A 14,540-nucleotide genomic window follows, 5' to 3' on the forward strand; every position below is an offset into this window, starting at 1 on the left:
TTTCAAGCTAGCATATCATGTCACATAAACCCAAACCATATCTAAATGCAGCACTAACCTTTGATGATCTTCATCAGATGACACTCCTAGGACATTGTGTTATACAATACATGCATGTCTGTTCAATCAAGTTCATATTTATATCAAAAAACAGCTTTTTACATTAGCATGTGACGTTCAGAACTAGCATTCCCACCGAACACTTCCGGTGATTTTACTAAATTACTCACGATAAACGTTCACAAAAAGCATAACAATTATTTTAAGAATTATAGATACAGAACTCCTCTATGCACTCGATATGTCCGATTTTAAAATAGCTTTTCGGATGAAGCACATTTTGCAATAATGTAAGTACATAGCCCGGCGTTACAGGGCTAGCTATTTAGACACCCTGCAAGTTTAGCCTTCACCAAAATCACATTTCCTATAAGAAAAATGTTCTTACCTTGCTTGTTCTTCATCAGAATACACTGCCAGGACTTCTACTTCAATAACAAATGTAGGTTTGGTCCCAAATAATCCATCGTTATATCCAAACAGCGACGTTTTGTTCGTGCGTTCTAGACACTATCCCAACGCTAAATCTCGGCCACGAGCATGACGCAAAATATGACAAAAAATTTCTAAATATTCCATTACCGTACTTCGAAGCATGTCAACCGCTGTTTAAAACCAATATTTATGCAATTTATCTCGTAGAGAAGCGATAATATTCCGACCGGGAATCTGCCTGTCTGTAAACTGAGGAAAAAACCGAAAGCCGGGGGCGGGGCGTGTCACGCGCCTAAGGCTTAGTCCATTGAGTGACCACTTAGCTTTTGCTCTCCTTTGTTTCAGCCAGGGCTTTGAATTACGTCATTCCTGTTTTTCCCGGGCTATGAGACCTCATTGGAGACGTGTGAAGTGTCACGTAAGAGCAGAGATCCTTTGTAAACGATAGAGATAATAAAGAAGGGCAAGAAATGTTCAGACAGGGTACTTCCTGAACAGAAGCATCTCAGGTTTTTGCCTGCCATAGGAGTTCTGTTATACTCACAGACACCATTCAAACAGTTTCAGAAACTTTGGAGTGTTTTCTCTCCAAAGCTAATAATTATATGCATATTCCAGTTTCTGGGCAGGACTAATAATCAGATTAAATCGGGTACGTTTTTTATCCAGCCGTGAAAATACTGCCCCCTAGCCATAACAGGTTAACTGGCGGTTTGGAACCAGACAGTTTGAAATTGAGCACAGGACGGATGACCGGATCAGATTCTTGTGCTTCTCTTATCCCATCTTTTGGGATCGAGCTGATTGTTGCAGTGGTTGTCTCACCTTCAGCTGATACTGACATCGATGCAGCTGAAAGTGACCAAGGTACAACAGCCTCTTTCTGTACCTCAACTGCTTGTATCGTGGCGGCAATGGTGTCTGGTGGAAGCTCCTCAGAACATTCTTCCATCAGTGACTCTACATCCAGTGGCATCCTTGACAAAGCATCGGCATCGCCGTTCTCTCTGCCTGGCCTGTACTTTATTGTAAAGTGGAAATCAGCCAATTCTGCAACCCACCTGGAAGTGGTTGCGTTCAGTTTTGCAGTAGACAGAATGTAGCTGAGCGGGTTGTTATCGCTGTATACAGTGAAGGTCGGAGCATAGTACAAATAATCACGGAACTTATCAGTGATTGCCCATTTCAGAGCTAGAAATTCTAGCTTGCCCGAGTGGTAGTGATAGTTCTTCTCAGCTGCTGTTAAGGTTCGAGAGCCATAAGCAATGACCCTAAGCTTCGCATCTTGCTTTTGATACAGAACTGCTCCCAAGCCTTGGTGCGATGCATCAGTGTGTACAACAAATGGCTGAGTGAAATCAGGGAAACCTAAGACTGGTGGGTGAAGCAAACACTCAATCAGCTGTTCAAGTGCCTGTTGATGCTGGTCAGTCCACAGGATTGGCTTGTTTGAGGGCACCACATGACTTGCTTTCTTTGTTTTTGTTTTCCGTGGGTGGTGAGGTAATTTCTCTGAATCTGCTTTCAGGAGGTCATACAGGCAGCTGGCCCTCCTAGAAAAGTATTTGATGTACTGTCTGTAGTAAGTGAGCAAACCAAGCATTTTTCTGAGCTGGCCCACAGTCTCTGGTCTGATTTCTTTCAATGCTCTTACTGCTTCAAAATCGGCTGGGTCAACTCGGCTGCCCTCTGCAGACACTATTCTTCCCAAATAACGGACCTGGGGTTTAAAGAGATCACACTTACTTGGTTTGAGTTTAATGCCATACTCTCTGAGACGCTGCAAAACTTTTCGCACATCATTCACATGGCTGTCGAAGGTTTTACTGAAAACTAGCGTGTCGTCCAGATAAGGAATGCAGATGTTATCCCGGAGCCCTTCCAAACACTCCTCCATACACCGCTGAAAAGCTGCTGGAGCGTTCATGAGGCCGAATGGCATACGTATCCACTCATAGAGTCCCCATGGGGTCACAAATGCTGTCAGTGGTCTGCTTTCTTCAGAGATGAACCCCTGGTGATACGCTTTTCCCTGGTCTAAGAGGGAGAACCAGGAATTACCACCTAAACTGTCCATGATGTCTTGGACCCGAGGGATAGGCTGGCGGTCGGGATGTGTCTTTCTGTTCAGGTCTCTGTAATCTATACACAACCGGAGGGTCCCGTCCTTCTTCCGAACGCACACGACAGGTGAAGAATATGAAGAGTTTGACTTCCTAACCCAGCCCTGGGCTATGAGGTCATAAAGGTAACCCTTCATCTCCTGATACAGTGGCCTGGGCACTGACATGTATGTGCGCTTGACTGGTTCAGAGTCCTTTAGAGAAATAGTCATTTTCAATCGTTCAATACAGCCAATGTCATTGTCTGATCTGGAAAAGGAGTGGCACTCTTCTCTAAGCATTTGCCTAACAACTTCTCTCTGCTCTTCGGTGAGGTGATTTAAACCTACTGGTGGATCCCACTGTTCAGTAGCAGTACATGGGGTTTGTACACTGGTGTGATTCACTGTGGCTGGGGTGACAGTTTTTTCAAAGACTTGGGCAGGTAACACAGTCATAATGGTTTGTACTGTACCGATTATTGTGCGTCCTAGCAGGGCAATGTCGTGGTCAGTGGGGTTAGAGACATCAAGCATGACAACTGGAAAAACACCTTTCCTGACTCTGACTAGTGTGTCAAAGAACTCAAGGTCGTCTGGCCACTGCGGGTTCAGGTCTGGCTGGAAAAGCATTGTCATGTCCTCTTTGAAAGGCTGGGAAGCTACACGGCACTCAATCTGGATGCTACTGTGTTTTGGTACAGCAACCTTCTCTTTCTTGGTTTTCACTGCATATTCATCTGTCTGTTCTGCGCTAACAGCCTGTATAAAAGCTCTCACCTTGTTTCTTTTGAGGCTTGGGAAAGCTGTTTTTACTGCACTGTATCGTTTAGTCTTTTCAGTCATTGTCAGGATGTGCTCGATAACATTGAAACCTATGATGGGATGCGATAGGTGACAGCCTTTCATTACCAGCACTGGGATGATCAGTTCCTTTGTTTGGTCAGTTTCAGAGGCTAGCCGAAAAGTTGTTTCAATCCATCCCAGGTACGGCATTTCAGTCCCATTTGCTGCAGTCAACCTTAGACCATCAGGTGAGTCCAGGACTTCTGAAACATCTCTCAGCCTTGCGTTTGGGAGAGATTTCTCTTTCCATCGTTCATCGATGACCGATACCTGAGAGCCTGTGTCCCATAGAGCTTGGAGGTGGTGGCGATTCAGGTGACACTCAATAAGGCACTGTCTGCCGACTAGCGAGGTGACCTTACGGGGGTGGCAACCTTGAGCTAGGGATGGTAAAGAGTGGGCATTTTCCTCTGTGCAGGAAAACCTTTCCCTGGTAGAGTCAATTTTCAGGTGAGTGCATTTTTCCCTATGTTTAGTCCAATGTTGGTTTTGACATACTTTGGAACAGTACAGTGTCTCTTTACATGATGAACATTGTTTCAGGTTCTCAAATGAATCTTCTCTGGCACAATTTGCACATTTCTGGGACTTTTTGGTAGCTACGGTTAACACTCGTCCCTCAGCGGTAACCCTTCCCCGTTTAAAGGGGCCTCTCTTGATGGTCGGACTCCCCGGATTTTACATCCAGCTTGGAAATGTTCTCCACTCCCACATCGGAAGCAGTGTGTGCAGCGTGCATCTGTTCTGGCCTGCTGGCAGACAAAACACCTCCTTGGAGCTTGAGCAGAGCGGTTGGTATACAGGTTAGGTGCATATTGCTGCTGCGCAGGGTCAGGTGCTTGGGGCTGACTGTAGTTGCTGTAATACTGCTGCTGGGAAACAGGTGGCTGGGGGTCCCTATCTGGCCTCCTAACTGGAGGTGGGGCATAGACACAAGGCGGTGACTGAAACATAGGCTGCCGTAATGTCTCCTTAATCTGAGCAATCTCTGCACTGAGACCTTTTAGAGAAGCTACACCTGTCTTAAGTTCAGCTAACTCTGTTAACAGTTCTGCGGGTATCTTAGCTTTGGCTTCCTTCACAGGACACTTTGCAGTTGGCGTATCTTCTAACTGGACTACACTTACAGTTGTAACAGGCTGTGGGGCATTAAACCGCTTTTTGTTTCGTCTTTCTATCTCATTAGCACAAGCAATGTTAAGCTTCTCTAGCAAAACCTCATCTGATGTTTCGCTATCTAGCAGGAGAGGCTGCATGTCTATCCTGATACTGTCACTCTGGAGACCTGTAAGGACTGTGTGTAAACACATGCGCTGGACTAGAGCAGGGTCATACTTAAGCCCTGATTCTGACTCCTGGGATGCAAACAGTACTTTCTGCCTCAAATCTAAGACGCGCATCAGGAAGCTTTGAGGGGTCTCCTTGCTATGCTGTGCTTCTGAAGCTAGCTGTTTGTAAAGCTCTGTTGCACTCTTCTCTTGGAAGTGGGAACGCAGGATACATCTAAGTGTGGTAAGAGTTAGCTGGGGTTTACCTTCCAAGTAGCTGCGTAGCTGTGAGCCTGGAGAAATAGCCCTGACTACTGCGTCTACTATTTCTACCTCAGGATAGCCTCTGTTAAGTCCATTCTCGATCTGATGGGCAAGGCTGGAAAAAATCAGTTTATCTTTCTGGCCCGGTTCACCTATCTGACCAGAAATTTTAAACTCTTTGCGCCAATATGAGTTGGGCTGTGCACTGGGTGAGAGAGGCACGCTCACCTGAAGATTAGCATGGGGTTGGGGCTGACGCAGAGAATCACTGGCTTTGGCTGCAGTAATCTGCTCAGTTCCCACCCCTTGTTGTGGGGTTGCAGTTCTCAGTTCCTCTATTCTGTGATGTGTTCCGGCTGTTTCAATATCATGGTCAGTTTGCCCTGTTTTGTTATCTAAACCACTGATCATCTCTGTCATTTTGTCTTTAAGTAGCAACAATTCCGATATGCCGCCATCTTCTAACTCTGCAGCTTCCTCTCTTTCAAGGAACCTCATAATGTGAGTCATCTATGATATGCGGGATTTGTCTTGAACATCTCTTCTCTGTTCGCCTGAAATGTCAAGGAAATCACATATCTCTAGTAACTTGTCTTTAGTCAGGGTGTGCAATTCTCCTACTACCTCTTCCTGTAGTTCTTCCAAGGCGGTCGTCATGTTGACAGAACAGGAGGAACTTTTACTGTGCAGGAGTTGACTCTGAATTAGATGGTCCTTACTGTCTCTGATGGTCGATCAATGGCCTCAGTTGACACGTACTTAACCACCAACTTCCAGCTCTCCTCGAACAGCAACACTTTCCTCACTGCAGCCTGCCTGAGTTGTTATGTGGAGATTTAGCTGGCTCGGAATTCAGCGACCAGGATGTGGAAACTGGACATCTGAGCAGCAATCTCAGCGGAGCCTCCAAAAATGTTACGCCCCTGAAAAAGGGGAGAAATAATCACGAGAGTGATACGGTATTGTTTCCTCAACGAGAACTTTTACTGTAATCATTTTACCAAAGTAACACATTTTACACAAGTAACACATTTTACAAAACAACAGATCTACAGGAAAGAGCTAGTGTTGTAGGGTACAAGGCTTATTCAAGTCACAACAGTATACACTAATTCACTGAAACATACACTCATTTCAATATAACTGTCAAGCACAACGTTTTAACTCAGTAAACCATAACTCAATTTATCAACAGTCAATAAAGTGTTTGAAAAACCCTTACACAAATAACACCGCAACATATCTTATTAGCAACGCACATGTTCATTCACATGTTCATTCACGATCGACATAAAATGGCAGCTACTCTCAGTACGAAGCTAGCCTTAGCTGCAACCGAGCAGGGCTCATATTACTCTGCAAACGTAACTAACTTTCTCAAGATGTTACTAAGACACACCTTAAACACTCTTGACATGTTAGCGAGTTATTACATTTAAATGACTCTGTTTTATCATCAAGAACATACCTGAAAAAGGGGAGAAATAATCACGAGAGTGATACGGTATTGTTTCCTCAACGAGAACTTTTACTGTAATGAGGAAAAGACCGCGATTTCCCCGCGAACTTGGGTGGAGACCAGAGCAATCGATCTCAGACTCATGGATTAAAGAGAATTTAGTAGATCACAGATTAACACTTTTCCCCTTCAATTAGGCACCACAAAATAAAATAATCAATATAACGTTTACACATTCCTTTTACAATTCTTACCTTTTGTACACTTGATGGATTTTAACTTTAACACAATTATATGAATGTTATCCATCTCTATCAACTAATACAGAATGCATGATCTTTTTAACCTTAGATGTTTTAAGATCCTCACATTCTATGAACTTACTAATACTTTTTAATGTATAACAGGCTATGAGTATTTCCTTTAACCTGTCACATATGCATATTCTAGTTACTGGGTAGGATTAGTAACCAGATTAAATCGGGTACGTTTTTTATCCAGCCGTGTAAATACTGCCCCCTAGCCCCAACAGGTTAACTCACCTTGGCCTCTCTAGCCCTGTAGAGCTGTCCATGGGGCTGACTCACCTTGGCCTCTCTAGCCCTGTAGAGCTGTCCATGGGGCTGACTCACCTTGGCCTCTCTAGCCCTGTAGAGCCGTCCATGGGGCTGACTCACCTTGGCCTCTAGCCCTGTAGAGCTGTCCATGGGGCTGACTCACCTTGGCCTCTCTAGCCCTGTAGAGCTGCCATGGTGTTAACTCACCTTGGCCTCTCTAGCCCTCTGGAGCAGACCAAGGTCCAGCTCCTGCCTTGGTAGCTCCCTGCTGGCCCCCGGGTTGCCACACTACCTAGAACATGTGTAAAGCCTGATGATGAATCTCCAGTGGATCTCCCTTCTAAATGACCTGCAGAGTATAAAAATATAAATATGTATTTTTATACTTAAGACAAGTCAGTCAGTCTGTTGCCTGTTGAACCTCTCAGCTCTGCCTTGTTACAGAAAACTAACCAACCATACACTGAGTGTACCAAACATTAAGAACACTTTCCTAATATTGAGTTTGCCCTCAGAACAGCCTCAAATCGTTGGGGCACGGACTCTACAAGGTGTGGAAAGCGTTCCACAGGGATGCTGGCCCATGTTGACGCCAATGCTTCCCACAGTTGTCAAGTTGGCTGGATGTCCTTTGGGTGTTGGACCATTCTTGATACAAATGGGAAACTGTTGACTGTGAAAAACCCAGTAGCGTTGCAGCACTTACTACCATACTCCGTTCAAAGGCACTTTCATCTTGCCGATTCAGCCTCTGAATGTCTCAAGGCTTAAAAATCATTATTTTAAAACCTTTTAGGGACAGAAGTTCCGCTAGCGGAACGCCTCACCAATATCCAATGGTAGAGCGTGGCGCGAAATACAAACACCTCAAAAATGCTATAACTTCAATTTCTCAAACATATGACTATTTTACACCATTTTAAAGACAAGACTCTCGTTAATCTAACCACACTGTCCGATTTCAAAAAGGCTTTACAGCAAAAGCAAAACATTAGATTTTGTCAGGAGAGTACCCTGCCAAAAATAATCACACAGCCATTTTCAAAGCAAGCATAAATGTCACAAAAACCAAAACCACAGCTAAATGCAACACTAACCTTTGATGATCTTCATCAGATGACATTCCTAGGACATTATGTTATACAATGCATGTTTTGTTCAATCAAGTTCATATTTATATCAGAAACCAACTTTTTACATTAGCATGTGATGTTCAGAACTAGCATACCCACCGCAAACTTCCGGTGTGTAACGCCTTGGCCATAGAGAGGGGTTTTTTGTTCTTTATTTTGGTTAGGCCAGGGTGTTACATTGGGTGGGCGTTCTATGTTCTGTGTCTATGTGTTTGTATTTCTTTGTTTTGGGCCGTGTGTGACTCCCAAATCAGGCACAGCTGATGTTCGTTGCTGTTGATTGGGAGTCACACATAAGTGCATGTTTTTCCGTTGGGGTTTTGTGGGTAATTGTTTCTGTTCAGTGTGTTAGCTGTCAGGACTGTTTAGCTGTTTGTTGTTTCTTGTTTTGTAGTTATATAGTGTTCTTTCTGAATTAAATTATGAACACTAACTCCGCTGCACCTTGGTCTTCTTCCGACGACAGCCGTTACACGGTGAACTTACTAAATGACTCATGATAAACGTTCACAAAAAAACATAACAATTATTTTAAGAATTATAGATATAGAACTCCTTTATGCAATCGCTGTGTCAGATTTTAAAATAGCTTTTCGGCGAAAGCACATTTTGCAATATTCTGAGTACATAGCCCGACCATCATGGCTAGCTATTTTGACACCCACCAAGTTTGGCCCTCACCAAACTCAGATTTACTATAAGAAAAATTTGATTACCTTTGCTGTTATTCATCAGAATGCACTCCCAGGGCTTCTACTTCAACAACAAATGTTGTTTTGGTTCCAAATAATCCATAGTTATATTCAAATAGCTTCGTTTTGTTTGTGCGTTCAGGTCACAATCCGAAGGGTGACGCGCGAGCGCATTTCGTGACATAAAAATTCAAAATATTCCATTACCGTACTTAGAAGCATGTCAAACGCTGTTTAAAATCAATTTTTATGCAATTTTTCTCGTAAAATAACGATAATATTCCAACTGGGCAACGTTGTATTCATTCAAAGGCTGAAAGAAAAAAATGGAGTAGTCTCGTGGACGCGCATCTCCAGTGTCACTCTTCCCAGGCTGACCACTCACAAATTCTCCTGCTGTACTTCGCCCAGAGACTGCAGACACCCCATTCCACTTTCTGGCGCCTTCTGAGAGCCAATGGAAGCCTTAGAAAATGTCACGTTACAGCACAGATGCTGTATTTTCGATAGAGATGCTACAGAAGGACAACAAATTGTCAGACAGGGCACTACCTGTATGGAATCTTCTCAGGTTTTGGCCTGCCATATGAGTTCTGTTATACTCACAGACACCATTCAAACAGTTTTAGAAACTGTAGAGTGTTTTCTATCCAAATCTACTGGGCAGGAGTAGTAACCAGATTAAATCGGGTACGTTTATTATCTGGCCGTGAAAATGCTGCCCCGTATCCCAAAGAGGTTTTAACCTGTCTCCTCCCCTTAATCTACACTGATTTTAAGTGGATTTAACAAGTGACATCAATAAGGGATAACAGCTTTCACCTGGTCAATCTGTCATGTTCATGATGCTTGTACAGTCGTGGCCAAAAGTTTTGAGAATGACACAAATATTAATTTCCACAAAGTTTGCTGCTTCAGTGTCTTTAGATATTTTTGTCAGATGTTACTATGGAATACTGAAGTATAATTACAAGCATTTCATTAGTGTCAAAGGCTTTTATTGACAATTACATGAAGTTGACGCAAAGAGTCAATATTTGCAGTGTTGACCCTTCTTTTTCAAGACCACATACTGATGGCAGCCCATTCTTGCATAATCAATGCTTGGAGTTTGTCAGAATTTGTGGGTTTTTGTTTGTCCACCCGCCTCCTGAGGATTGACAACAAGTTCTCAATGGAATTAAGGTCTGGGGAGTTTCCTGGCCATGGACCCAAAATATTGATGTTTTGTTCCCTGAGCCACTTAGTTATCACTTTTGCCTTATGGCAAGGTGCTCCATCATGCTGGAAAAGGCATTGTTCGTCACCAAACTGTTCCTGGATGGTTGAGAGAAGTTGCTCTCAGAGGATGTGTTGGTACCATTCTTTATTCATGGCTGTGTTCTTAGGAAAATTGTGAGTGAGCACACTCCCTTGGCTGAGAAGCAACCCCACACATGAATGGTCTCAGGATGCTTTACTGTTGGCATGACACAGGCCTGATGGTAGCGCTCACCTTGTCTTCTCCGGACAAGCTTTTGTCAGGATGCCCCAAACAATCGGAAAGGGGATTCATCAGAGAAAATGACTTTACGCCAGTCCTCAGCAGTCCAATCCCTGTACCTTTTGCAGAACATCTGTCTGTCCCTGATGTTTTTCCTGAAGAGAAGTAGCTTCTTTGCTGCCCTTCTTGACAGCAGCCATCCTCCAAAAGTCTTCGCCTCACTGTGCGTGCAGATGCAATCACACCTGCCTGCTGCCATTCCTGAGCAAGCTCTGTACTGGTGGTGAACTGATCCCACAGCTGAATCAACTTTAGGAGACAGTCCTGGCGCTTGCTGGACTTTCTTGGGTGCCCTGAAGCCTTCTTCACAACAATTGAACCGCTCTCCTTGAAGTTCTTGATGATCCGATAAATGGTTGATTTAGGTGCAATCTTACTGGCAGCAATATCCTTGCCTGTCAAGCCCTTTTTGTGCAAAGCAATGATGACGGCACGTGTTTCCTTGCAGGTAACAATGGTTGACAGAGGAAGATCAATGATTCAAAGCATCACCCTCCTTTTGAAGCTTCCAGTCTGTTATTCGAACTCAATCAGCATGACAGAGTGATCTCCAGCCTTGTCCTCGTCAACACTCACACCTGTGTTAACGAGAGAATCACTGACATGATGTCAGCTGGTCCTTTTGTGGCAGGGCTGAAATGTAGTGGAAATGTTTTGGGGGGATTCAGTTCATTTGCATGGCAAAGAGGGACTTTGCAACTCATCCAATCACTCTTCATAACATTCTGGAGTATATACAAATTGCCATCATACAAACTGAGAAAGCAGACATTGTGATGATTAATATTTGTCATTCTCAAAACGTTTTGCCACGACTGTGTACTCAGTGTATTTTCTGTGGTCCTCTGTAGTTCAGATAGTAGGACATGTTCCTATGTAGTTCAGTTGGTAGAGCATGGTCCTCTGTAGTTCAGTTTGGAGAGCATGGTCCTCTGTAGTTCAGTTGGTAGAGCATGGTCCTCTGTAGTTCAGTTGGTAGAGCATGGTCCTCTGTAGTTCAGTTGGTAGAGCATGGTCCTCTGTAGTTCAGTTTGGAGAGCATGGTCCTCTGTAGTTCAGTTGGTAGAGCATGGTCCTCTGTAGTTCAGTTAGTAGAACATGGTCCTCTGTAGTTCAGTTGGTAGAGCATGGTCCTCTGTAGTTCAGTTGGTAGAGCATGGTCCTCTGTAGTTCAGTTGGTAGAGCATGGTCCTCAGTAGTTCAGTTAGTAGAGCATGGTCCTCTGTAGTTCAGTTGGTAGAGCATGGTCCTCTGTAGATCAGTTAGTAGAGCATGGTCCTCTGTAGTTCAGTTTGGAGAGCATGGTCCTCTGTAGTTCAGTTGGTAGAGCATGGTGCTCTGTAGTTCAGTTAGTAGAGCATGGTCCTCTGTAGTTCAGTTGGTAGAGCATGGTCCTCTGTAGTTCAGTTGGTAGAGCATGGTCCTCTGTAGTTCAATTAGTAGAGCATGGTCCTCTGTAGTTCAGTTGGTAGAGCATGGTCCTCTGTAGTTCAGTTAGTAGAGCATGGTCCTCTGTAGTTCAGTTGGTAGAGCATGGTCCTCTGTAGTTCAGTTAGTAGAGCATGGTCCTCTGTAGTTCAGTTGGTAGAGCATGGTTCTCTGTAGTTCAGTTAGTAGAGCATGGTCCTCTGTAGTTCAGTTGGTAGAGCATGGTCCTCTGTAGTTCAGTTTGGAGAGCATGGTCCTCTGTAGTTCAGTTGGTAGAGCATGGTTCTCTGTAGTTCAGTTTGGAGAGCATGGTCCTCTGTAGATCAGTTGTTGAAGCATCGTCCTCTGTAAATCAGGTGGTAGAGCATGGAGCGTGCAACACCAGAATAGTGGGTTAGATTCCCGAGACTACCCACACGTAAAATGTATTCATGCGTGACTGTAAGTCACTGGATAAAACCGTCTACTAAATGGCATTAATTATTATTCTATTGTAGCTCATCACTGCAGTTTCACACCTTACTACATACGTTCCACAGACAATACATTATCTGTTGCAGCACAGAGAACTACCCTGTGGGGTGGAACATTTGACTGCAGCAGCCTTGTTTGAAGTGTGTGAGTGTACATGCATGTGTGTTCCAGGAGACACCTGTTATTACCTTTGACAGGACAGGGTTAGGGTTAGGTTAAGGTTAGGTTAGGGTTAGGTTAGGGATAGGTTAGCATTAGGTTAGGGTTAGGTTAGAGATAGGTTAAGGTTGTGAGATTGGGGACAAGCACTGTCCTACTCTACTTGTTGTGAGGTGGGGACAAGCACTGTCCTACTGTATTTGTGGTGATTTAGGGACAAACACTGTCCTACTGTACTTGTTGTGAGGTGGGGACAAACACTGTCCTGCTGTACTTGTTGTGAGGTGGGGACAAACACTGTCCTGCTGTACTTGATGTGAGGTGGGGACAAACACTGTCCTACTGTACTTGTTGTGAGGTGGGGACAAACACTGCCCTACTGTACTTGTTGTGAGGTGGAGAGAAACACTGTCCTACTGTACTTGTGGTGATTTGGGGACAAACACTGTCCTACTCTACTTGTTGTGAGGTGGGGACAAACACTGTCCTACTGTATTTGTGGTGAGGTGGGGACAAACACTGTCCTACTGTATTTGTGGTGATTTAGGGACAAACACTGTCCTGCTGTATGTGTGGTGATTTGGGGACAAACACTGTCCTGCTCTACTTGTTGTGAGGTGGGGACAAACACTGTCCTACTGTACTTGTTGTGAGGTGGGGACAAACACTGTCCTACTGTACTTGTTGTGAGGTGGGGACAAACACTGTCCTACTGTACTTGTGGTGATTTGGGGACAAACACTGTCCTGCTGTACTTGTTGTGAGGTGGGGACAAACACTGTCCTGCTGTACTTGTTGTGAGGTGGCGACAAACACTGTCCTGCTGTACTTGTTGTGAGGTGGCGACAAACACTGTCCTGCTGTACTTGTTGTGAGGTGGCGACAAACACTGTCCTGCTGTACTTGTTGTGAGGTGGGGACAAACACTGTCCTGCTGTACTTGATGTGAGGTGGGGACAAACACTGTCCTGCTGTACTTGTTGTGAGGTGGGGACAAACACTGCCCTACTGTACTTGCTGTGAGGTTTGGCTGTGTGAAGTTGTCTCATAGCGCTTGCATTCTCTTCTGATATTTTCCTCTGAAAACACTTAGATATAACATTGTATTTCTCTGTGCTAGTTGGTTACTAGCCAGGGACCCAGACAACTACTGACTACCTTTACTTTACTGTCTGTCTTACAGGGGCCCTAATACTGAGACTTGGAATGAGAGAAGAGGACAGTCACACACGGACTGACCCTGCATTTGGTTTGTTAGTGCTGCTCAGGGTGATCTGAGATGGTCAGACTATATACCTACAGCCATGAAGAACATTGTGGACACACCTGGGCAGACTTGAATGGACGCACAGACCTGAATACTCCTGGACATATAAATATACCTGCACTCAGAAGCCTGACCACACTGAGACCTCCTCTGCTCTGAACAAGCCTCACCATTGGCCAGCCAGGTGACTAACACATATCCTGACCAGTGGCGGTTCCTGGTGGGCAGGGTTAAGATGAGCCTGTCCAATCAAAGCTGTGGTAGTAGCGTTGACGACCTGCGGCGCTACCAACATCATGTTTACGCAGTTGTCTACAGCGTCATCTTGGCCCCGGGCCTTCTGGGTAATGTCCTGGCTCTTTGGGTGTTCCAGGCATACGTCAGGGAGACCAAGAGAGGAGTGGTGTTCATGATGAACCTGGCTGTAGCTGATCTCATGCAGGTAACTTTAGGATATAGACATCATCATATATACACTACCATTGAAACGTTTGGGGTCACTTAGAAATGTCCTTGTCTTTGAAAGAAAAGGACATTTTTTTGTCCATTAAAATAACATCAACTTGATCGGAAATACAGTGTAGACATTGTTAATGTTGTAAATTACTATTGTAGCTGGAAACAGCAGATTTTTTTATGGAATATCTACATAGGCGTACAGAGGCCCATTATCAGCAACCATCCCTCCTGTGTTCCAATGGCACGTTGTGTTAGCTAATCCAAGTTCATCATTTTAAAAGGCTAATTGATCATTAGAAAACCCTTTTTCAATTATGTTAGCACAGCTGAAAACTGTTGTCCTGATTAAAGAAGCAATAAAACTGGCCTTCTTTAGATTAGTTGAGTATCTGGAG

The 14,540-nt window shown here is 44.3% G+C and overlaps 1 protein-coding gene across 1 annotated transcript in view; it reads left to right on the forward strand.

Moving 5' to 3' along the window:
- The window catches only part of gpr174 (G protein-coupled receptor 174), a 45,278-nt gene that overhangs the window by 22,663 nt on the left and 8,075 nt on the right, over positions 1-14,540 (forward strand). Inside the window, exon 2 of the mRNA XM_029719794.1 lies at positions 13,603-14,128. Within this exon, the coding sequence (XP_029575654.1) occupies positions 13,922-14,128 (207 nt within the window). The 5' untranslated portion in view covers positions 13,603-13,921. The remainder of the gene's footprint in view (positions 1-13,602; positions 14,129-14,540) is intronic.

Source organism: Salmo trutta, chromosome 3, assembly GCF_901001165.1.
Source record: "Salmo trutta chromosome 3, fSalTru1.1, whole genome shotgun sequence".
Taxonomy (NCBI): domain Eukaryota; kingdom Metazoa; phylum Chordata; class Actinopteri; order Salmoniformes; family Salmonidae; genus Salmo; species Salmo trutta.